This window comes from Rhipicephalus microplus, chromosome 3 (assembly GCF_043290135.1).
Source record: "Rhipicephalus microplus isolate Deutch F79 chromosome 3, USDA_Rmic, whole genome shotgun sequence".
NCBI lineage: Eukaryota > Metazoa > Arthropoda > Arachnida > Ixodida > Ixodidae > Rhipicephalus > Rhipicephalus microplus.
Genome location: NC_134702.1, coordinates 18,817,603 through 18,842,920, shown reverse-complemented (window position 1 = coordinate 18,842,920; position 25,318 = coordinate 18,817,603). Strand labels below are relative to the sequence as shown.

The window sequence follows — 25,318 nt, the reverse complement described above, 5'->3', positions numbered from 1 at the left end:
TGGCCATTAGTACAAACTATTGCAAGCTCAAGCAATTGACCAATCGAAATCACAAAGCAACACATATCTTGCATCAACTAGCAGCAGTTCAGCCCGAATGCATCTACACACTCCAATCGCAAGGTGCATCGGTCAGTACAAGCCTGACCACATGTATTGCTCGTCTGTTATGCTTTAAGTGTAATATATATGAGCAGCTAATGTGATTCATTGCTTGAGGGACATTGTGATGAACAGGACGAAATTAAGGGTAAACAAAATGCCACACCGGATTATGTAGCTAATGCACTGGATAATGTGATAGGAATAGTCAATGTCTCATTTGAGATATTATCTTATATCGGTGACCATGACGACAGCAAGGCTTGAAGAAACACTGCAGAGGAATGTCGGGGTAAGATGGCTCGGTCGGATACGAGAAACATCGCGAGCAAAGTGCGATTACTGTCATCAATATCGTGAGCGAGAACTTGGCAATAAATGATAACACTTTGAAATTACCATGCTATTTTCCTGCAATATTGTTGATTTTGACAGTGCACTTGTCAGAGTATAGTAAGCTCTGTTTGCACAATAAGGTTCCGTTGCATTCTAAATAAACCACAGATTCAACTCTGTATAATTTTCTTTTTTGCATAATTACTACGAAATCATGTGAATATGTACTGAAATCAGTGATGCTGCAGTGACATACCAGCCCTCTGGTCTGGTCGTAAAATTCGGCACAAGCAAGTTTTTTTTTTTTTTTGTACCAGGAATAAACTCCTTTCTGCAAAACAAACTAAAACAATACTCTATAATAATACTATACAGGTTTTAACTAAATCATAGCTGCCCTTTAGAGTCACATTAAGTACAAGGATGGCTAAGAAGTTATGCAATATGCGAATTTGTGACTCGGGGTGCCGGCAAAATTTTAGAATGCGAGCAGTGAATAAACTACAACTTTGGTATGCTAGACAACAACAAACACTTCTGCTCTTATGTTAATGCTGATGCTGAGAGGCAAAACCAGCCAAAAGGATGTCTTGATGCAATGAACATTGATGAAAAAAAAGACATATCACTATACCTAGTGCAATGACATTACTCTAAGTGAAGATTAAGAACCTTGAAAGGTTAGGAAATTGTAGCAGCATGCAAATAAATCCCTTCATTGCATGCATTAAAAAAGGGAAATATTGTCATGTACCCATTTGCAGCCGGAAGCTTCAAACTGCCATGCCTAATATTGTTTGCACCAAGATACTTTTTAATCCTATTCACACATTAATGATATTCTAAACCACCAATCTGCAATGCAAAAAGGTAGTCAGCACAAGGAATATAAAAAGAAGTCCGAGAACTACAACTTTGGTTCATAACGTAAATAAGCTTGCAATGTGTGTCGGTTCACATACAATAACTTAAGTTGTAATGTACACGTGATGTTAGTGTGCTTGGATGGAAAGCAGCAATAGCTGGGAGGGATGGAATGGACAGTTATAGAGAACATTGAACCGGGCACCGTCACAGCATCCACTTAGAGCTCAGCAGTGTGCCAGCTGACAACAGCGCTGCTGAGAACGTTGGTGGCCGACCGGAGGGCATTGACGACGTAAGAGAGGCACTCGCGCACGCGGTTCCAGCTCGGAGAGTGGTTGTCCTGCCGGGCGTTGGAGATGGCCGCCGTCAGGTGCGGAAACAGCACGCTGCGGTAACCGCTGTCCACGTCCGGCCCGTAGATGACGTGCCTGTCATCCCGAAACCCAAACCGGGGTCAGACAACGTCCTTAGGATGAGACTTATACAAAGTGATTCTGCGCACAGTGTGAACTCCTAGTGAACTACCAATAAGCATTAAAAGTTCACGATGGAACGTATAAATGTTGAACTAGCAGGTATGTGAAAGCAAAAGGAGCATTTCTTTGCTATATGCAGGGAAATTAAAGTACATCAGTTCTAAAGGGGACACTAAAAGACATTTTCTCGTATTTTTAAATTACTCTTTTATAGTTGCAAAATCACCAAGCTTGCCGTGAGAAGAAGTTTGACAAGCAGAAACACGTTAAAAGAAAATGCGGGCGGCGATGCCACCACCTTGAATTTCCCCCACCAATCGCTTGACAATGTTGATTTTGACAGCATCTATACTAGGGCTCATCCAGTTCCTAATCAGTAAAAATGAAGTGCACTGTCCAAGCCAGAAACATTACATACCAATTTTCAGAAAATTTTTCAGAAAATTTTGTTTTACAGACGAGTACTGCCGAATGCTTGCTTTACGCTGTCGCAATGCCACTGCTATGAGTTGTATAAGTTAGGTTAACAACCTGAACAATAGCAGTACCTGCCTATCCATCGTAAAAACTAGCACACCCTCACCTGTAGTGTGGGTGGTGCGGATAAGCTGCCGGGAGAAGAAACGCCCTTTCCAGTTGCATCAGCCGATCATTGTACTCTTGAAGAGCCAGTAACAAGCTGTACAAAGAAAATGGAGGCAGTGTTACACCGCCACATCTTTGAAACCGGTCAATGGCTGAAAAGCTATGTTCTGAAAGGTTATATACAACACACTGTAGTCAAACGCCATGACAGACGACCTGCAAAGACGGTAAGGAAAGGCATTCTGCTTGCCAACCGCACGTACTAAATAGCTGTGAAAGTATTCCCTACACATTCGGATCTATTCAGCGGGCATTTCGTTGATGAAATCTGCATGCATGCAGCGCACATAGTGGCGAATCTAATCAAAAACCAAGTACAGGCAACATTAACACTGCTACATCCTGTGCAATAAGCACGTATCTCATTGTGGTGCATACAGTGTTGTACAGCATAGAAAGCATGAAGATTTGGAACTATACTAAAGGTTATGACTACACCAAACAACGCAAATTGAAGTGAGTATGAGAATGACAATTAGTACGCTTTACTTTCAATGCTTTTTGAAACCACTTAGTTGTTCAAAGCAGTAAATTAATTACTTTAGTCTATTAAACCCTACTTTGCCTCACTTCACAGAGGAACAAGGTCTTTTCAAGTAGGTTTAATGAGTAGTGCTTATGAGGGTCAGCACAAAAAAGGGACATAGAAAAACTTGTGTCGTGTACTTTTTTGTTTCTTTGTGCCCTTTTCTGGGCTCATCATCGTGAGCATGTTCTAACTAGCTCAATTTTCTACATTAATAAGTAACACAATAACAGCTAAAAATGTGGCCAGATTTAATGTTACTTTTTCTGCATATATGTGCCGGTGCTCGCATACAACAACTAGTACACTATCATCATTGCAGTAAACGAGAGGAGTTTGTGGGTAAATTTGTTTCTACCCGAATGGCTTTATGCACTATGATCATTTTTGTAATGTTTTCTGTACAAATATTAGCTTGTAAGCTTTGTTTCATTACTTAGTTTACGCAAATATGAGTTCAATGTAATACTTATGCTATAACTGGAATACATGCAACTTAATTGCACCTTAACGAATAATATTACACACAATAAAGCACTTCTCACACCTATTCTTCACAAAAACGAAGCGGGAAATGAAAGAATCACCATATTTTATCTTTATTCGGTATTTTAAAAATGCATCCAGCTAAGTTCAAGAAATTTCAATTCAACTGTTCTGTAGTACATAAAAGGTTCCTCACTTGTTTTTGTTCATCTCCTCGTAGTTGTCGTGGAAGTTCAGCGCTGCCTGCTCAAACTGGATCAATGACTTGGAAAGTGGCTCTGAAAAAAATATTCACATGCGTGCGATAGATTGACTGTGTGCCCTTTACAAAAAAACTGCTACCTAAGCAAAAAAAGGAATGCTGTTATAGGATGAAAGCTTTGAATCTACGTTAAACAAGCCTTTTGACTCACATGAATTTACCACGATTGCGTGATGGGGTTTAACTTCTCAAAGCAAATTGCAACCTATACAAAAAAGCACGCTAAAGAACCCCAGGTGGTCGAAATTTCCGGAGCCCTCCACTACGGCGTCTCTCATAATCATATGGTGGTTTTGGGACGTTAAACCCCACATATCAATCAATCAACCTATACAAAAGAAGGATAAAGGTGTTTAAGCCTTCAGTTTGTTGGAATTAAGGCTAGCCCGCTGCCCTTGCGCGGGCTTTGCCGCCTTTTCTGCCGTTCTCATGTCCCGACATGTCTCCCCTCCTCCGCTGTCTGCCACGCTGGGAGAGCGGAATGACGTTTAACCCCCTCACCCGGTAGCGGATGTTGACTGTGGTGCTGTGCGTGGAGTCTCCGGAGAGGTTTTGTGCGCGTGCGTCGGGAGCGGGCAGATACTCTCCGGGACAGCTGACGGTGAGCCACGCAATCTTTTCCGTTCGTCGACTCCCGACGCTCGGGGCTCGTTGGACCTCACTGACGGCGCCTTGCGCCCGAGGCGAACGCTCACCTTTTGTTGCCCCTCTGCGTATGCTCGGCCGAAGGGTGGTACGGTGTCCTAGTGCGTGGCCAGGCTACGCTGACCCGTCTCCCTCCGAAGCCAACGCGAGCGCCTTTGCCCTCGCTCGAGCAACCGGGCCTTGGTCCCGGTGTCTCCGTGAATCACCTTTACCCCGGAGGCGTGCTCGTGGCACCCTGTGCAGTACTTTTATGCTCGTGGCGTGGATAAGCCCATTTGCTTTCCCGCTGCGCCTTTGCAAAGGGCTGTACTGCGTTTGGTGTTGCCACTGACAAGAAAGTGTTGCGAACTTGAGCAGTATCGTGGCGATAACGCGTGCCCTGTGGCTTGCTAAGACTGGACCCACGCTAGTGGCCGTACTCCTTCGGGATACGTGTACACTACAAGTTCCGTTGCAAGGAGTGTCCATGAGAGCAAAAAGGGCTTGATATTCAGCTGTGGCCACCCCAAGCTTCGATAAGAAACAATGAAATGATTTCAAGGATTTTTTTTATAAGCCCATTGAGCTGGTAGCATAGTTTCATTCAATCGTTGCCCAAATTTAAGCGTTCCGCATGAAGTGTGCAATTTGTTACAATGTTTTAATTGTGCACGTCTCTACAGATATCAGCACACTGCCACACTGCCTTTCTAGTGACATCTTTCTTTCGGAGCGTGGCATCATTTTGGTGGGATGTTGGTGGGATGTAACTCATGCGACTAATGTCATTGGCTTCATAGAGGTAGTACAGAAAAAGAAAATGTAAGTGGCCAGATTTGTGGTGGCACAAAGTTCAACCAGAAAAACCCAAGGGCCACAAGTGGCAGAGGATCATGAAATGCATAGCTGAGCCCCGACTGCTCAGTGGTGAGTATGAGAACAAAAAGTACAACTTATAAGAAGAGTCAACGCTAATGGCCTCTAGATTTCCTGATAAAACATGCTTCATTTAAAAGGAGAGTAAAGTGAAATACGTGAGAGTGAAAGCTCAATGTATGACAACCAATATTATCAACAGTAGTGCCCTACTTGCCGAGAAGTTAAGGTAAATGCAAGGGAATACATGCACCGTAGTAGGACATTCTCAAAAGGATCCCGATGACGTCAGACGAACCACTTACAATCACTAGAAATCGATCCAGCTGCACTAAATAAAGAGCCTTCCATGCATCCAGAGACATAATAAAATGCTGCTTGTTCGTTTTTGTTTGATTCATGGAAAAAAGAACCACTGAACGTTACTATGGGGAATGGCTCGAGTGGTTCAAAAGTTCAATTTTCGAATGTTTAAACTGGACAGGTCTTGCCATCTATCGGGGCCCAGTTGAACCAAAACACGTTTGCTAAATCGGAGCCATTGGCAGCCGTTGTTTCTGCTGTGGCTCCTGCTGCTTTTATTCTGCTGTTACTAGTGACGGCGGCCATGCAGTAAAGTCGGGCAATGTTGTGCATGGCAAGTCATGTGAGACGTTCTGCTTGAGGCAGGTAATTTTATGTGCGCTAACCCGATGCGGATTGCTAAAACTTGATTTTATTTCAAAATAAGCACTTCCTTGGCACAAAAGTTACACTACAAGGTTTCTGGACCGCTATTTCAACAATCAACATCGACTTAATAGTTGCATTTAGTGTCCCCTTAAATTGTGATGAAAATGATATTGTTAGTTGTAGCCTAACAGCTTATATAATTGCAACAGGAACCCTTTAAAGAGCATCTATAGCACTAAGAATGTGAACAGTTTTGCATTCGGTCCCCAATAAAATGCAGCTCACTACTAATGCTGGGAGTTACGCCTGCAATCTTGATCACTAAGCACAGCTTATTGGCCTACAAACAAGATTTACTAAGTGTGATTCTTCTCTGAGTATATTACGAAGATAATGCGAACTGCCACAGTTTTCATACACTCTGAGAGCTTATCTTAGCTTTAGCAGTCTGCAAATGTGTGCTCACATTCCAGAGCACAGTTTCATTTTCCTGGGAAGGCAGTCGAGATCAATGTTGTGACTGACCGAGATCAATGTTGTGATCCTTGAGCAGCGAGCCGTAGGTCTTTTCAAAGACGACGTAGTCTAGGCGGATCTGCTCGGCGTAGTCAGCCGCGTGCATAGGCAGCTGAAGCGAGTCCACCAGTTTCAGCAGAAGCACGCCAACCACCCGCACTAGGCTGGCCAGAGAGCGCAGGCCCGGATCGGTCTGGTTCACCACCATCTCGTACGTGTCGTATGCCGTGTGGTAAGCTGGGTAGTCCGATGCCTGTTCGCCACCGAATAGGCACATGACAAGAATCAGAATAACCTACATGTGATTTCTGACTACCGGAAAATATTGCTGTACAATATCATGTTTTGTGCACGGTCAAACCTGGATATATTGAATATGAAGGAGATCACAAAAAAGTTCTATACAGCAGACTCTCGGTAAATGGAAACCTGTTAAACAAAACTGCTGCTTAAATGGAACCATCTCCGATATTATTGGTTCGGTACTTGCATTCTGCACCTATGTTCATCTCTCAGTAGACAGAACTCCTATTAAATAGAACATATTTTACTGGTTCCTTCAGATCCCGTTTAAAGCGAGCCTACTGTATATGAGTAATTTGGCATATAAGACATTTTATATATCGCAACTAGTACATACAAGGGGAATTTACAATTGTTAAATATAAATGCCAATACATTGCATGTGGTTTCAACTGTACCCATCAAGTGTCGATTTCATCGCTTCGCTCTTTTACATGTGTGAGGGTTGCGATTTGAGGCAGCTATTTATATTGTATTCAAACCAGCTTCAATGACTCTGTTTTACAGCAAAAGAAAAAAATTCACGCATCTCCACAAATTCAATAATAATGAGTGGGCGAAGCCAGATCCTCAGATTCATAACGTCTTTGTTGAGGTCGCTGAGTGGTCAAAAAGGGTTTGTGCTTGTAGGTGTCTTATAGTGTTTCGTCGCTATTATTATTGATATTAACCTACTGTTAAACTTTTTTTTTATTTTGTCTCACATATGTCTTAACTACCATACCGAATATTCCCTGTGTGCTGCCCCATATAATGTAGCCATGACACCGGACAAGCCTCGGCTGTAGGGTGCCTCGCCCCTAAAATGTGAGCCACTAGAGCTTTAGAACACAGAATCTGTAGGAACCACTGCGATGACGTGTAGTTTCAAAGTATGCACCTAAATCTTTGCCCTAACTGACTAAATCGGCCACTGATCTTCCCTTTCTTATACTAGTGCAAGTTTGTGAAGAATACCAAATGAGGTGAAGACAAATGGTGACTGACAATAACTGTACATTGGCATGGCACATAAGTTAAAGACATTCATCCAAAAAGCCTTCATAACCATTCAAACACCCTCCCAGAAGTTTACATGTAACAGCTTCTTCAGCTGCTAATTGTGGGCACATATTACTCACCGGATCTTTTCCCACAAACTGGAGGTGCGCAGAAGCAACTCCGAGGCTGAGTAAGAAGGAAGCGAAATCCGAGCCTGATGCAGGAGGCATTATGCTGAGAGAGGCAAAAAGAGCACTCGTTTGTAGAAAAATAGATTAAAGACAAACACATTCAACGTTTAAAATCTTTCAAGGAGAGAATTACCCAGCCTAAACAAGCTTTAAAAAAGTATTTACTTCATACCTGTAACTAGCAATTAGCGGTTTAGGCTTTCTAATAAACGCGAAAACTGCGCAATGATGACACTTTTCGGGACTGCAGCATGAATTAGCACGACTCAGAAAATAAGATATGACTGACATCTAGAGGAGTAAAGAGTGTGCAATCATTGCCAGCCGTCGTTATGCAGCCCCTCTTGTGCAGTGTGGCTTGATTTTCAAGTCGCACGGAGAATGATCCAAATCCTGGACGGGGTGGATGCCACCACCGTCACTCCATTATCCACTCTGCCTTCTACTGTGGTGCTCTAGTTTTTTTTTTTCCTAACAAGTTAGTAAACTCGTTTTTGTTGGTTCAAATCTGAGATGGCACTTGAGAACAAATGACAGAGAAGATCCGGTTTGAATGAACGTGCAGAACACTCACAGTGGTGGCGCGTGCGAATTGTTGGGCACGCGAGGCTTGCGCATCCGCCACATGTCGTAGACACTCATCTCCGTGTGCGCGCCTTCGTGGCAGGGCACCAGTTCTGCAGCTTCCTTCAATGCCTGACGCAGCAGAGGACTGGCCAGGGCGTACAGAGAGCTGTTTCCTGCATATGTCAAGAAAAACAGGAACAAAAAGATGTAAATGTAGCTGAAAGAATGCCTGGACGAGTTGGTTCATAGCTACGAACCAAGGTTAAGGAGTGCAAAAAGGACGGAAGGCAGTTTTAAAAAAATGTGCTAGGCTTGCAGCTGATTCGCCTCTCATGTTGTATTGAAAAAAAACTAGAGGCATGTGTTAAAGGGCCCTAGACAATGAATCGGCTACAGAGAATTTCAGCCTTGGTGAAAATTGTACAATTATGTGCAAAATGAAATACGAACAATAACTTCACTTAGTGCAATGCTCAAACAATACACACCCGTGCACTAAGCTTGTGCGAATATTCAAATGCTTCCAATATTCGAATGCTTCCAATATTCGAATGACTAGAAGAGTATTCAAATCAGCTTCGATTCGAATTTAAATTATTGAATATTTCGAAGTATTCGCAATTCATGAATAAATATATGTTAATCTGCATGTAAACGCCTGTAAAGGTGGTTTCACTGCAGTGTAGAAATACTAAGCCGTAAAAACATCTACCCAGGGGAAATTTTCTCTGCCGCCAAGCCCCCTTCAAATTTAAAGGGGCTCTAAAACCCTGTTCGAGCATGGTCAGAAAATGCTGTCGATCCGTAGTCAAGGCTACCGAGAACAGGTGAGGCAAATATTATAACGCAGCACGCTGCCCGCAATTCGCAATAAATTCTCAAAGTCAGCTGAAAATCGTTCAATTCCCACAGCAAATGAGACCACAAGCTCAAGAATCACTTGTCGCAGCCATTGGCTGAATTGAGCATGGCGCGCTTGGTCGTTACTGGGTCTGCTGTGGGATGCCGCTTGTCTAAGCGTATGCGCGCAATTGCACTGAAAGGTCGCGTATTCAAAGATAGAAATAGAATAGAGAGAAAAAGTGCCGAAGGTCACGAGGACACGCATGACCTGTTTCCTTTCCCTGTGCCATCCCTCCCTGCTTTGCTCCCAGCTTTTTCGTCGGGACAAAAGAGGGAATTGTAGTATGTGACAAACCTTTCGAACTCCGCTTATACTAGACTGATTCTAAAAATTTTGCGGTGGTGCATTCGTGAGGCAATAAGCTTTAGTGGCTCCACGGCTACTTGAAAAAGTGTTGCAGGGCCCCTTTGAATGAACATGTTACCCTCAAATCGATTTTATCATTTTATTATGCTTAAAAGCTTGTTATGACCGCTCACATGCTCGAAGTATAATAAATTTTCAAATATTACATACTTTACAGGTTATCACCAGCATTGCACCGAAACTCGAATCCCGCTACCACTCAAGGTTGTTACGACTTCCTTTGAACAAAAAAAAGACATTTGCATAGAGACCATATTTCAATTAAAAAATATACATACTGTGCAGGTCAGTTAGGTCATAATAAATACAGCCATTCTTTAACATCTGATACATACCATTCGAATTCGATTCGGAATTATTCAACCAAATTCACTATTCGCTTCAAAATTGCTTCGGAGCTCAAAAGGAACTATTTGCGCAAGCCTACTGTGCACACAGTGTGATATTCAAACAATCCTTGGTAACTGCATACTAGTTACCAATGCAAAGTTGTCCTCTCAGGTTATCACTAGCAGAGGCTGTTCCACTTTATCATTTCTTGTTTGTGTTTCATTTGTCCACAAATGTACATTAGCATTGGAAGCCAACATAGCGAAAAACAAACACACTACATATTCCAGTACATTTCAAGTCATGTCAATGTCGCATTGTTTTTAAAGGACATCGTAGTTTCTCAAGTACTAGCTGCGCCTGTTATGCAACTGGAGACTATCAAAAGAAACCTTTAGGATACAAGCAAACTACCATGCTTCCGTGCCTGACAAAGTACAGTCGAGCCATTTTGTAAGAGACATGCACAGGGGAGCAACTCTTCTTTTATATGAGGAGCCTCTTTTCATCCGGGCACCACTTTTGCATTTTCTTATCGACCCCTACTTCAATGTACACACACCTACCCGATTGTCAGTTACATCAGTGTCTATTATAAAGGGGTTCGACTATCACTGCTCTTAGATAGGAGCCGCAAATAATGCGATCACTTTTTTAGCTGTGAGTTCCTGTCTTGTTTATCTATTTACTTGTGTTGGTAAGCACATTTACTGATATAAATAAACATAATACTATTTTCCACACACAAAAAAATGTAGTTTGCAAACTTACAGCCCCATTATTCCTCTTTCTTTGTGCGAAAAACGTTTGTCATTTTTAAATTGTAATTGAAACACAAAAAAATAATTACGAACAAATTGCAGCATGCAAGCTCACTCTCAGAAGACCAAATCAGTGGCATCCTATTTATGAATTCACATATTTGTGCCATGTGAAATATGCTTTTGAGGGTGCGAAGACTGAACTCATGCAGCTACAAGACCAAAAGTCCTCACCAGAGACTGCCTGGTCCAGGTTGATGTATGCCACTGTGCGATGATAGAGCTCCTGCTCGTGTGCCTACGAATAATGTGGTTGCAAGAAATGATTTTTCTGCACAGAGTGTGCACAACACTCACATAAATGGGCAATGAAGAACGGTAACGATAGGAACAAGGAGAATACCTGCACCCATTCGTTGGAGCCCACCATGCCAAACTCTTCGGCGTCCCAACTGGCAAACACAAGCGTTCGCCCAGGAGTCCAACCTGCAGAAAAACAAAATGGTATTAACCATACGCATCAAAATAATCAGTCAATCTTTTGGTGACAATGCTGTGAGAAATGCCAGGTGATGAGAAGCAACGAAATTGCTGCTTTAGCAACTAAATATGTAGTTGCTAAATATGTAGGTGACACCTATACATATGATATACATATATGACACCATATATGACAGTATACATATATGACACCTACTAAATATGTAGGTGTCAACCAGAACGTAAGAGCATGTAGGAATAAAGACCCAGAAGTTTTGACACACAGCCTTAGAAACATTTTTCTTAAACAAGAGCACAGTGGTATGAACATTGCAACAAAGATCTGTAAAACTGAACCTCCCTCACTGTTCTTCTCCCATTCTTCCTTTAATAATGCATGAAACCATGGCTATATCACAAGCTGAAATATAGAGTGATGAAGAACTTCAAAGATGAAATCTGTCTACCCAGTGAACCATAAAAGAAACAGCTGTGAATAGAAAGAATTAAAACCATGTACGATTAGTGCTGACGTCACAGAAGTTACAACCCCCCACTGCGTTAGCAACCTCTAAAAGCAAACATTTGACTAAATGCTGCGTAAATGAGCAGCTGTAAAGCCATTCAGAAAATAGGCACTGACCATTCTTTCTAAGGCTTCCAAACAGTCGGACAAGTTCCATGAGGGCAGCCATCCCTGTGCCCGGATCGCCTGCACCTTTGGTCCATGAATCGTGGTGGCAGCCCACGATAATGTATCTGCCTGCATGGTTGCAGATATATGCAGAACAATGTTTGGACAGAATCAAATTAGAGATGCACGCAATACCTGGGCTACTACAGGCACTTTGCGTGAAGCTTTTATAGATATTCCAAGTGGTGTAAATAAAGGAAAATGCCAGTTTCATTAACTCAGATTCCACATTTCAGAGATAGCAGCTTTCCCTAGTGGCTCACTGGCAGGTGGACACAATTGTATTCGATGGACATAACAATTGACGGACACATTACAGACTGCCCCAGCTGCTAGCGTGAACCCGCGGTGGTTGCTACACCTCCAAGTACAACTGTAGAGATGCCACAAGCTACAACAATGGTCTCAACTTCATCATCATTATCATCATCGGGGTCATCATAACCATCATTTCCAGCCTATTTCAAGTCCACTGCAGAATGAAGGCCTCTCCCAAGAATCTCCAGTTTGCCCAACCTAGTGTGCACTCATTGCATTTATACCCTGCAACCTTCTTAATTTCAGCACTTCATCTAGCCTGCCTCGACTACATTTCCCATTTCTTGGTCACCATTCTGTTGCTCTTTATGTACACTGGTTGTTGTTTCTATGCATTGCATGGTCCACTTCATTCTCTTAATGTCAACCAGAACATAAGAGGATGAGGGGGAAAAAAACACGCTGTAGTTTTAACATGCAGCCTTACAAACAATTATTTGAACAAGAGTAAAGTACAAGTCACAAAAAACAAAATCCAATGCTGAAAGAAGGAAACAGACGGGGACAGATAAAACTAAGCATAAACTACACAGAACTCTCAAACGGAGCAATAGCGCACTGTGGTGAAAGTGAGAAAAACCAACCTGGCTCGAAATTTCCCATCATGACACCAATGACATTCTGGATGTTGGAGCGCTGCAAGATGTTGTGCACCGCCACCTCCACCTGACTGCGTATTCACGAAAGAAAGACGTAAATTGCTGGAAGGCACTTGGATGCTCAAGAGTGCAAAGCAACATCTTCTACCCCAACGACATGTGCAATCGTACATGTCAACTGCAGAGACGTGTCATGCGTTGTGTGTTACTTAAATCAGCTTGCAATTTGACGTTCAGATACATGCACTAATCCTGGGTGGACAGCTGGCCCTCATTTAACTATATTGTGCCATGATTCAATGCATTGCTTCAGAGGATGAATTTGCTGGAGGTATTATTACTTTGACAGACCATTCTGTACTGTTCCAAAACAAAGCGAGACCCATAACTTGTGTTTGCTTGCAATGGATACAGATATTGAAAGGTATGTATCAAACCTGAGATTTGATTACTTTTAGAATGAACTAGAACATGACCGACTTCAGAATATACAGATATATAATTCAACTTTAATTAAAATTAATCAGTGAGAAGTACACAAATTGACATAGCATCGTATCTTTCCACGTATACTTCGTGCCTAGATCGACGTACTACTACAGTTTCTTGCATAAAGCTGCCCCTGTATATAATTTTCACCCCTAACTATAACTCTAAAAAAGCAGAAAAGCATATAACTGCTGCATTTAACCAAACTCCCACTTTATAGCCCACTTTTCCATTGATTGTTACTGGTTATGTGCAAAAAAGTACGGTGTTACCTTCTATTTCTTACACAAGAATATAGACTGCCTTTGGATAAATTCGTATTACACAGTGAGACAGTAACTTGTAATTTGTACCTAAAAGGTTTATGCTGACGATTTTAAAAAAACACCACCTTTGCATTTTACTGCACTTTTGAAAACGCATTCATTCAGGCAAAACCGGCTCAGGCAATGCACAACTTTCCAGTGCCATCCGCTAGATAAGACTCACACGTCATCTCCAGTGCTGTAGCCAGGGCCCAAGTTGTACGTGATGTTCAACCTTCCCTGCCATTCCACCGGAGCCATGCTGCCAGACATGTTGCTGCAAAGCACACAGGGCAAGGCAAGATGAGACAGCAGTAAAAAAAGTAAAAGCCACAGTTCCACCGTACGGTCAAAGCAATGAATGTAATACAAACAAATCGGGATGCTATACGAGGAAAGGCTAGCACTTTCACCTTTAGCAAATGTGGCCACTGTAACGAGCGATGTGACCCTTGTACTGTCACGGCTTCAATGCTGATTTTGCAATGAGAACATGACGTTCACAAAGCTACGAGTCATCTGTTGATATCCTCTGGAGATAAGCATATGATTCCAGGCGATTACGCCATGTAAGTGAAAGATTTCCTCCGGTAGGCATGCAGACGGTCTTGGACTTCAATCTCAAAGCAGCATGATGAATGACGGACGAAGCGACACAGTTTTAAAGTGCCTTGGGTACCTTGCACTATCTCTGGGATTAAGTAAACAAGCCTCTGTGATGTTAAAGTAGTGGAGAGATGTGCATACAACCAACTGTAAAGGATGTCTATGAATAGCTCACCACTAGCATGGAAGAATATCTATGCGCATTTGGCCATGTGAGCTTGCTTACATAGCACCACAGATTGAATGGCCACTGGTCTGAACGCCCGGTCACGCGCTTCGATAAAATTTTCTTCACGACTATTTTTCTATAGGTCTGTGTATATAGAAAACAACAGTGATGGCAAAAGGCAACAACTTAAAAACGTGTGCATAAATAATTGATATCGCTATAAAATAAAAAGCAGAGACACATTCGGCTAGAGTACCAAAAAGCTTCGGTTACTTGAGCAACTGGCGGGCATCGTTATAGCTGACCGGCTGCACAGGAATTGAGGGAAGGTCTAAAGACTTGCGGTCGCTCCTTGGGGGCATGTAGACATCGTCTGGGGAATGAAAAACGAAGCGTGTAAGAAAGTAAAATGCAGCCATCTGTAAAACTCACATGGTTGAGCCACTTGCCTCATAAAGGCATTGGCCATGAATTCAAACCATGGACCACAAAAAAATGTTTTTGTTTTTTAACTGCACAGTTTTCTTTCTTTTGGTATATCACGTACAGGTATCCTTTGTCATTACCACTACTGCAAAAGCTTTTTTTTTTTTTTTTCATCGTAACACTAACCTGTGGCCGGGAGGTAGGGGGTTCCAGGGTCACCAGGGTAGCTCTTGAGGTTTCCGCGCTCCACGCCGTCCCCTTGCAGTTTCATTCCTCTTGACGGATTTGACCGGTCAGTGGGGCTGTCAAAGGGGTCACTGTAGAGCAGGACAGCTGCCACACCATTCTCTTCGGCTAGTTTCACCTTGGTGAGTTAAATGACCAGGTATACAGGGTTACTCACTTAGTCATTACCTACACAGCCACAAGACATGGCACGGGTAGGGGAAACATGGATCACATAAGTTGGAATAAAAAACAGCACATAAAATACAGAGGACCAGTAAGACTAGGTCACAGCTGATAAACTAAAACCATCAGGCTTCAGAAATCGTCAGGCGAGGCAGCTCAAGCATCAGCAGGCCTTTGATCGCTTTATCGGAGAGAAATATCGATCTTACTGAAAAAAAAACAAAAAAACCGAGTATCATAGAGGGAAAAAACTGAGGACAGAACGGAAAGGGAATTCTGCCCCCAACTTTTTTCCTCGATAGTACGTGTCTTTTTTTTATTTCATTAGGTGCATACCAACTAGCCCAACAAAACAGTTTTATTATGAAAGTGATCTTCAGTATTTTCGTACATGTGACGTTTATGGTGCTCAAGCGAGGATGATGAATAGCTTTAATCATTACACTGACTTTATCATTTTTTTATTGTTCTTTCTGTTTTAGTGAGAACAGAACAGAAAATTTTTTAACGGAAAGTTATGTGGACGATATCGTTTGAGAGCCAGTTCCACTCTTGTATACGTTGTTCATACAAGGAACGAACTAGTACCAAAGTGTGTTTTGTATTCGTGTCTTAATATTTTTAATGAATTATATCATAGTTATATTTTTTTCTGCAAAAAATTGTTTGATCCCCAAGTAACCCAGAATGTCCCTATGTCTGTTAAATGCAGCCACGCTACACCCCCCCCCCCCCCCCAAGTCCAGGAACTTACCTTGTAGCCACGGTGTATCTTGCCGTATCTTATGATGGCGATCGTATTGTTGAGGACAATGTTCTTGCTTCTGAGGAGGGCAAAGTCGGCTTCGGTTCCGTAATTGGCGTACACAGGCTTGCCCTGAGTACGAATGGAGCACGGTGCATGCATCGGTCATGCCATCAAGTTGTAACTGCTTTGCCATTCGTCTCCGTCATAGAAATCAGTATTCAGAAACTGTGGTCATGGAAGGTCACCAGGCTATCTTTATAAAAAAAAAAAAAACTAATGACTCACATCGGCAGAGCCGGGGAAGGGGAGGGGTTCAACCTTCGCCTCTCTTCTACCCCAAAATTTCAGAGTCCTCATATTTTTACAAAGCACGAATGCAAACTAGATGAGTTTAGCACTCACTTTCTGCAAACTATCTTGTGTTCAATTTCTATTTGCCTAATCACATATACGGGTCCTATTGTTTCCTAGGCTTTCTTGACATTGTTCTTATTTTTTATACGATTGTTCCTAAACCTTGCTTCACAATTTTATTCTGAACGAGGCTCCCGTAAGGGAGTCACAAGACATTAAATGTACTACGCTTCTTGGTCAATACTTGTACATACTTCCCACTTTTGTGAAATAAGTCGCACCAAAGTAAGCACAGCTTACCCTGACGATTCCTGAAGGTGAATAGGCCGAAAATGGCTTCACCGCCATGGCTGCTTCAGGCCCAGTCTCGGAGGTGTTGAATAGTATGTTGTTCCCCCGCATTATTCGCACCTCATTTGGATGTTCCCTGAATGCAGGAACGAAAAGAATAAAAAAATATCCCGCAACATGAAACATCTGCAGCGGATAATAGGTCATCAGTACGAGCTACACACCACAGCAGGTAAGCAAGTAAGTTCACAGAACGTAGGCTTAGGCATGTCGCTAATCCGTCCTGCTATTCCAGTGCACTTGACACAGCGCAGTGTCCATGTCATTTCTCTGTTCTCTGTATTGTTTAACAAGTGTGCAAAAAATAGTAAAGTAGCAGGTAAAGTGTCATAGCGGTTCTCCATAGCAACCCCCCTACCAATTAAGTCAATGTATGGGGCAGATTGTATGCCCCCCCAACCCCAACCCACGAGATGACTAGGAGGCAAGGGCACCCCCCCCCCCCCCCCAACTGCACACGTCCCGTGTGCACGCCTATGAGAGAAGGCACCCTGCATTTTATTTCTTTAACATGTGTTGCTGTATTGACAGATAAAGATCAAACACTTAAATTGAAGGAGCTTGTGATACTGCAATACTAGATTACAGTAGATGCATTAACGCTACTGTTATGCTTTCAACAAGGGGTAATTAACTTCATCCTCAAGTGTGTAACTGCGCATGTTAGGCAGACGTAGCAAACACAAAAATCATAAAGGCTACCCACTTTTCGCCAATGTTGCATTTGCCTTTTTTTTTTTGTCCTGCTCTCTGTCAGACATTGCCACTGACCACACTCAAAAGCTGTTCAGTACAACTTTCACTTTCTCTGCAATCTGCTTACAGTTTGCAACTTCAAAACATGATCTCATTGACGCATGGTGTCAACAGCCATAGACAGTGGTCACAGCAGATTCACTGTCATCTTATATGCAATGTATAAGATAATAAAGAACGCGTTTTCATCATACGAGAATGTTCTAACTAGACTTCTTGGAACCTGCCCAATTATGTGCTGTGTAAACCACTTCGAAAGACACTTTCAAAGCCGACAGCTGCTACAGATTACTGTACTGGTGCTTTAAGTGCACAATCAGCCACAAACATGGTATGGCTGTCCTGGTATGGTCAATTTTACGCTTAATGTCTGCTCTTCACCGCTTTTGCAGTTTTCATACTTTGCGCTGGTGGGGGCGAGATACCTTGGACGCTTTCCTGTTTTAGCCACCTTACACATCAAGTGAAAACAGTACTGCTCAGATGAATTTTGGTTTTGGTGTAATGTTTTGCTTACTTAATATTATTGCTCAGTTTGACAAGAATTTCTAATATTAAGCTCATGACAGGAGCATTTCGGAAACATGCAAACATCATTACTTTGACATCATGAGAAAATCACCGGACATGACCTTCCAGTGCAGTTGTCTTGCGCTGTTAAGACTGCTGTTCTGTATCAGCAGCAACTAAACAAGCAGGGCTACAGCAGACAGATGTAAACGGCTGCACGAACACATTCAGTGCTTGATGACCACATTGATTGGACATCATAATATTGGAAGCCTAGAAATAATTCCTGCAAAAGCATTAGGATGGCAGCACCCAGGAATTTAATTGAAGATTGTCGCATCGTTTGCGACTCGTATACTACCACACTTGCTCTTCTCGGAAAAGCTCACTTGTCTGGGAAGGAGAGCAGAGGCTTGAAGACCTCAGTGCGTGTGTTGTCCACCCCGTATCCCTTCCAGGCCTGTTCAATCCGCATGGCCAGCTGCTGTCCCCTCTCAGTCCCGGCCATGTGGTAGTGCACACTCATCACCCTGAAGGAGCAAGCACACACACGAAATGGGATGGCAGCAGGGGTGTGTGAATATTTGAGTACTATTAAAAAGTGTCCAAACAGAGACTTTTTGTAAGTACAAATAGCTTTCAAATGGTTTACGAGAGGTACTACTAGGTACTTAAAAATGTAAATTGGTGGAAAGGCAATATAGCTATTACATCTGCATTGCCCAAAAGAACACCCGTAATTTAATGTGCAAAAAATAAATAAATAAAGAAAATAGAGAGAGATAGAGAGGAATGGTCTACCGATGGGAATGATGTGCGCACTGACCGTAGCCAGCTATCGAGATTTTTCTTGTCGACGCCAGTGAGTAGCTGCTCTGCGAAGCGTTCCTTGAAGGAGTAGATGCCCCTGGGCATGGGGCAAGATGACTGTGGCGGCTGACCCAAATCACGCATGCTCTTGCGCGCCACATAGCCGCACATGAGCCCCACCAGGAAGATGACTCCCACTATCAGCACCTGCAGTGAAGAAGACACTTCTGCTGACACTGTCACAATGTTGTGGTGGTGAAGGATATGGCAACACAAAGCCCTTATAGTACAAACCGGGTGCGAACCTGTTTGAAGCAAAATCGGGAACGCTCAGAGTGAGTGGCAGGCACATTCTTTGGTCACCGAAACCTGATCTCTGAAAGAAATGTGATGGCTTCCAATATGTGCACCACTGTACATTCGATCTCATCACTGGTGCAAGTCCTAGAATAGCGGAACACTGGAAAGCTCCACACATGTTAAATGACTACTTGTGTATCAATCACTAGTCAGACAAAAAATTAAAATATGCACCTGCCATTGGGAACCACATAATGCGTTACTTAATCAATGCATTAGAAGCGGTACCAAATAGTGCCGCCAGATCCATTCGCTTATCTTACTTGTACAACATCAGTATTTCATCTTTGAAAGCGAAATCTGGACTACAGCCTCTTTTTTTATGTCATCCCGCTGCAACTCTCACGCTTTATCACAAATCATTTCATCCTTCGCACAATCAACCACCTTGTATAACAGCAGCAACACGCATATCTCATCGAACCAGTCATTTATTTCAGGTTGCCAGCTCATCATCGCGCACCATTATATTTTTTTCTGCATCCTAATTTCTTTTTTTTAAAGTTTACAGACTGAAATGGCCTTCCTCGGGACATCATCACCGTCGCTGCATTATCTGCCTCTTAAAATCACATAATTGATCAACTTCAATACTAAAAATTACATTCACGGCATATGATTAACCTAAATACAACCCCACCCCTTATGTAATGCACCTCCAAGAAAAGGGGGCCTTTAAGGTAATAAACCGAACTGAATTAAACTTAAGGATGAGACAAAAAGAGACACTAAACTTCCTGTGTTGTTCTGGAGCTGTGTTTCCCAGTCATCTGTTGGAATGAGCCAACCAGCCAAGCAAAAAATTTTTTTCACCTAAAGCTTTCAAATGGACACCACTGTTTGTGTCACAAATGTGATCTGAATAGAACTAGCAATAAAATTTCAAAAGCATCTTATACGTGAAAGCGTGCCTTGAACCAACTGACAGCCCTGTAGCATTTTTTTGAGACAGTAAAAAACGGTCACCAAGAACAACGAAAACAAGTATGCCTGTCAATACGCCTGAAACACTGATGGCAGGAAAAATATGCCGATGTGGTGTCATAGCATGTTGCCCTTTCATTGCATCATCCAATCAACACATGCTTCAATATCCATACAAACATTAGTAATACAATGACAAATCAATATATACATACGAGAATAGCAGAAAATCGCTCTGAATGCATAACTTTCAGTGGAGAAATTGTACAGCCCGTTCACAAGACTGCACTTATTAATTTTCTTCATTTACAGAAGAAGTGAAGATTTGAAAAGGGCACCGCATCACTAGGTAAGGCACTGATGAGTGCTGCCCAATGTTAATGACCTCAAACATGCCAGAGAAGAACAAATAAGTCTGCATGCAAACTTAAATACGTATACACTACTGTATAAAGTTGGGTGTGTTGGTAAGACATAATTAATTATGTAGCGTGTAAAATATGTGAGACACAGGACAAGGAAAGGAACAAAGGCCAATAAGCAGTGAATATGGTTTTGGTATTTTAGGTGATCAACAACAGAGTCTTAAAAAGTAGATGAAGCAATGGTGATGATGTATAGCTGACAATGCATCTGGCACTGTGCCAGGAATGCTATTAATATTAAGCCAAAGTGTCAAATGGGAAATCACTTGAAAGTCTGGCAAAAGTGATTGAGTTCTCAAAAGCGATTTCACAAGGCTACTGGCCCGGAGCACAGTGTCAGCTTCTCACAAGTGCGCAGAGTACTCACACGAAGAACTCTCCCCTTGGTTCCTGAGAACCAGCCGGGGCTGGTGGCCACTTGCACGTGCGGTGCCTCGGGTGACAGGTCCATGTCCACGTTGTCAGTGTCTGCGTCCCACTTTGTGTATGTCTTCTTACCCCTGATGTAGTCGGCCATTTCGGCGACTCCCCCGTCCGCGTCGTCACCACTGCTTTCAACTGAATCCCTGCAGACAAACCACACAGGGAAGTCCGTGCAAGTGAGACCGCAGTTTAGTTCATGAATGTGCATGCTTGAAGGGACACTAAAAGAACAGAATGGATAAGTGTACTAGTAGGTGTTGCACGTCCACGGAAATATCACAAAGAAAAAAATGCTGTATGAAGAAAGATGCACAATCACCACAGATGCTATAGTGTGCAGGAGGGTTTGTTCAACTTGGCGGTGGTTACTTGACATCACAGTGTAGCACAAAGACACAAACATAAAGACATGGAGACATACAAAACAATGTCTGTGTTGCAGGTGTGGTGTTCTGCTATGGTGCAGTGTATGTAACACTTTCTCCATACAGCATTTTTTTTGTGTTCTTTTTATAACAAGGACACTAAGGGCCTACTATAAGTCAAGGCAAAATATTATACCCTAATCCTTGCAGCATTTGTTTCCTGCCAAAAATTTGCTCAGTTTAAAAGGAAATTCATTTAGAGTTTGCGTGTAATCCAAGCCACCTGCCCCCGTGTGAGGAGTTGCGAATTTCACGCCCTTGTCACACTATCTACTGCCAAACAGCCAGCACTATGGCTTTTTTAGTAAATCACAACAGCAAGCGCAGGAACTAGGTAGGGCATGCAGAACACAGGTTTCCGCTGTATATGCTTCTGCGTCCACAACAGGAACTCTGGATGTGGCATTCTCTCTTACTTGCACTTAGAGCAAAATTCGTGAGCAAGCAAAGCCTATACAGCAACTAGAACAATGCAACACGATTCCAAAGGTGGCATAGAGAAGGTCAAAAAAGACCTTTTGTCCACCCCCATCTCCATCAAAGGAAGCATTGAAAAGTTTTTTTTTCCAAGAATAACATATAAATGCATCAGTACTATGCTGTGCTCTGCAATTATATCTTTATTGCAATAGTTGTGTGATAATACAACACAATTGAACCAAGAATCCTTCACTGGGCTATTAATAGAATGTATCACTGGTATAACAAGTCACAGGAAAATGAAGTCTTCTCCTGCAATTATCCCATATTTCTCTATTACGAAAAGACAGTTGTTGATAATGTTATGTTTTAGATGCTGTCACATATTTTTCTCTCACTTTAACCTAAATTGTTATTTTCCTTTAGCATCCTTGGGAAATCAGCATTATAAGAACAAAATCAGACCTCTTTCCAACACAAGTTTGCTTGTCAATAGTTTTAGGTGCCCTGACAAGCTCTTCTTCAATGATCACGTGCAATAACAAATGGAGAATCTAAGCAAACGAAAAATCTGCAAAGCAATGATATACCAAAATTAAGAAAAATGCGGTTATCTGAGCATAAATACAGACACATAATCTGAAATTTGATTACACTCTGAAAAACAAGGAAGAATAAAGATGTCAACCTGAATAGAATGCAAGCGATGATGAGAATTTTTAGCTCCATATAATAGTACACACCTTATAGATTCTTTCTATAAATAAAACATGAAATTTATTAAGAGCACACCAGAAATTACAATTGTTTTCACCTCAAGCATCGGGCCAGTTTCAGAGCCCTCTGTTTGTTTACTATATATAGTACTACTTTTAGGCATATAACTAACGGACTCCTACCTGTGAAATACAGAACGAATGCGTGCCTTATATGGCAGCAGTATGAATATATAAACAGGTGTATTACTTTGCATACTTTGTAAGCTATAATAGGTCACTATTTTTCAACATGACAACAGTAACGATCTTGATTAAAAAAAAGAGATAGTGACACACAGACAGTTCAGTATTGTACAGCACCCAGTATCCTTGCTAAAAAGTGAAATGAAATGCTGAACCAAGACAGGACCAACCACACCATGTTCATATTAGAAGGCCACCTGAAATGTCTTGGTAATGACATGCAGGTTATGTGTCATATCACCATTACCATACTAGTGGTTACCACCATACAATTGCCACACAGTTATCACTGTTACTAGACCTACGATTAGTTATTAGCTATGCTACTGCTTCAACTGACTTGTGTTTGCCAAATCATGACCCCTACCGAGGAACAATGGGAAGTTTTTCTTTGCAGCACCAACAGGGACATCCAAATACGGATCCTGGAACGAGCGCAAGATGTGATCGAGCAGCACGGCCTGGCACTCTACTTGGCTTAGCCTCCCTCATCCCTCACCTTTTCTATGAATAAAAGTTGTCACTCATTATTTGCCAATTCATTACTGCACCAGCACAACCTACAAACACGGCTGTTTTTATTAAATGGTGCGTCACCGTTTTCACAACAGTATATTAAGCAATTTTTGTTGCATCTATGTGCCACTAGCATTGCCATATACTTTACTTGTGTGCGGCATGAATTAATAGAAAAGAAAAAAAAACTATCAATAAAAAAGTATCAGGGACACAATACTTCTCACAACCTACACTACGGACCTCAATGTCTCAGTAGATAAAATAGGCTGATGCTTGTAACACATATTCTAAAAATGATTATAATGTACAGTATAACACAAAAGAAAAAAAAAGTAACTGACTTACATGCGGCATCTCATTGCTTCGTTCCTACTCATTTTTGTGAAGGTGGGGTGGTTCAGTGCAATGTGGTGGGTGTGGAGATTGTACCTGCCGCAGTAGTTACCTCGTCTGTGTTACTTTTCTTTCAGCAGGCCGGGTGAACGGCCTGTTTTCGCAGCCTGTCTAGCGCTCCTACAACAACAACAAGGAACCGAAGAGGCGATTCGAATCGATAACTCTTAACAGCATGAAAAACAAAACAAAAAAAGAGGACATGCGGCGACCGCACCACGTACGAACGTGTGAGCACGTCGTAAAGCTGGCTTTTCTGCTCAGCTTCGGAGCCCGCAGAGCGGGCTTCACTTTCAGGAGTGCGAATGAGAGCCGAGATGGGTTGAGTGCGTTCGTGCCCAAAACTTTCGCTGTGCGGTGAAATCTAATGCCAACCATTGTAAAAAAAAACATACGTGAAGGCCATACATAAACACGTAAGCATACGCTAGAGCACGTAGAAAGTACTCATTACGATTTAGCCAAATTAGAGTAATTAGCGAATTATATACATATGTGTGGTCGGAGTAACGCCTCGCATTTCGCTGTCATAAATTTCACTGAACAAAAGTAAATGAAGCTGGGCGATGTGCGAGAAGCGATTAAAAGCATGCATTAGCATTGTATGCTCTAGATACAAGTATTAAATTTTAAAAAAAATGGGGATAAGAATTAAATACGTGCATACATGCAAGCAAGCAAGAAACATATACCTATGAGCACAACATCATGTCCCAAAAGAAGGAAAGTGAAAGTCTGCACCAGTGGGTTGTCAGAATTTTACAGATTGCTCCTGAAGAACAAGAATAAAAGGAAGATTTTGGCACGCAGTGCAGCGGCATAGTGGTTTTCTAAGGCTCCATCAAACAGGTCCATCAGAAGCGCCGTTGACATTTATCCTCGTCGACTTCGCATTCGTCAGTGCGAGAAAAAAAAACTCGTCCCATTAACCCAGTCGGACAAGTTATCCGATAATTACGCCGCGGTTTCCTGTACGTATATTTCTACGCCAATGCATGCATGCATGTTCCCCGAGGCGAAACCAGTAACCGGCGATTAAGGTTTCACTAGCTTCCTGCGTCAAGACGCCCGCTCGAGGGTACGAAGTCCTGCGTTTCCTTTAGCCCAAAAAAACTCCATTTTGCATCGCCGAGGACGTTTCTACGTTACAAAACACGAATGAATCGATCGCGAATTCGCGAACGAAATGTAAACACGCGCCCCATCAACGAGCGCAAGTAAGCTGCTGCAAAAACCCAGCCTACGTACGCGCATTTTGCATAATTGAATGTGAGGCCTCATGTATCTTCAACGGCGCGCCTACGATCAAACAATCGTGGCGTTAGGAACACGATAGTTCGATTCGTGCTGACGGCGAACACGAGAACGGGACATCCAAGCAGCACGCACTGCAGGAAGACGTAACACGATGCCGTGATCCCGTACGCCGCTGGTTGGAGCGAATATAGTCGGCCTAGCGAATCGCTGATAAGCATTGGTTGTGCGTGCAAGGAGCGCAACGGTACCTTTGTCGCGCTGTCTTGATAAGCGACAGCCAGAGAGGGGGGACTTATCGCTCCGCCCGCAGATTTCGGAGACGAAACTGCCCAAGCTGCTGCTGATGACCGCCCACCTCTAGCCTTCCGTCATTCACGCGTAGAAAGTCACTGG

The 25,318-nt window shown here is 42.5% G+C and overlaps 1 protein-coding gene across 2 annotated transcripts; it reads right to left on the bottom strand.

The window, feature by feature from the left end:
• Positions 1-1,075: 1,075 nt before the first annotated feature.
• LOC119181141 (aminopeptidase NAALADL1) lies at positions 1,076-25,307 on the bottom strand. Of its 2 annotated transcripts, none has more exons than XM_075889003.1 (19): positions 25,174-25,307; positions 20,894-21,092; positions 18,834-19,024; positions 18,397-18,537; positions 16,691-16,817; positions 16,043-16,165; positions 15,064-15,241; positions 14,725-14,824; positions 13,861-13,953; positions 12,868-12,953; positions 11,915-12,034; positions 11,195-11,277; positions 11,026-11,089; positions 8,438-8,603; positions 7,813-7,906; positions 6,398-6,641; positions 3,635-3,716; positions 2,365-2,460; positions 1,076-1,733 (listed from the first exon to the last, which is right to left on the bottom strand). In XM_075889003.1, exons 2-19 carry the CDS (start codon positions 21,041-21,043, stop codon positions 1,523-1,525), a joined length of 2,349 nt encoding a protein of 782 aa, XP_075745118.1. In that variant the 5' UTR covers positions 21,044-21,092; positions 25,174-25,307; the 3' UTR covers positions 1,076-1,522. The 2 variants fall into 2 exon arrangements, with proteins under 2 accessions (XP_075745118.1, XP_075745117.1); XM_075889002.1 differs by lacking the exon at positions 25,174-25,307 and adding an exon at positions 23,621-23,780.
• Positions 25,308-25,318: the final 11 nt, after the last annotated feature.

Excerpts from the sequence above, each read along its gene's own strand:
- LOC119181141 (XM_075889002.1), bottom strand. The coding sequence starts at position 23,652 with ATGAGTAGGAACGAAGCAATGAGATGCCGCAT. Across the intron at positions 11,090-11,194 it reads GCTCCAACGAATGGGTGCAG|GCACACGAGCAGGAGCTCTA; the intron begins GTATTCTCCTTG and ends CATTATTCGTAG. Across the intron at positions 2,461-3,634 it reads GAGGAGATGAACAAAAACAA|CTTGTTACTGGCTCTTCAAG; the intron begins GTGAGGAACCTT and ends TTCTTTGTACAG.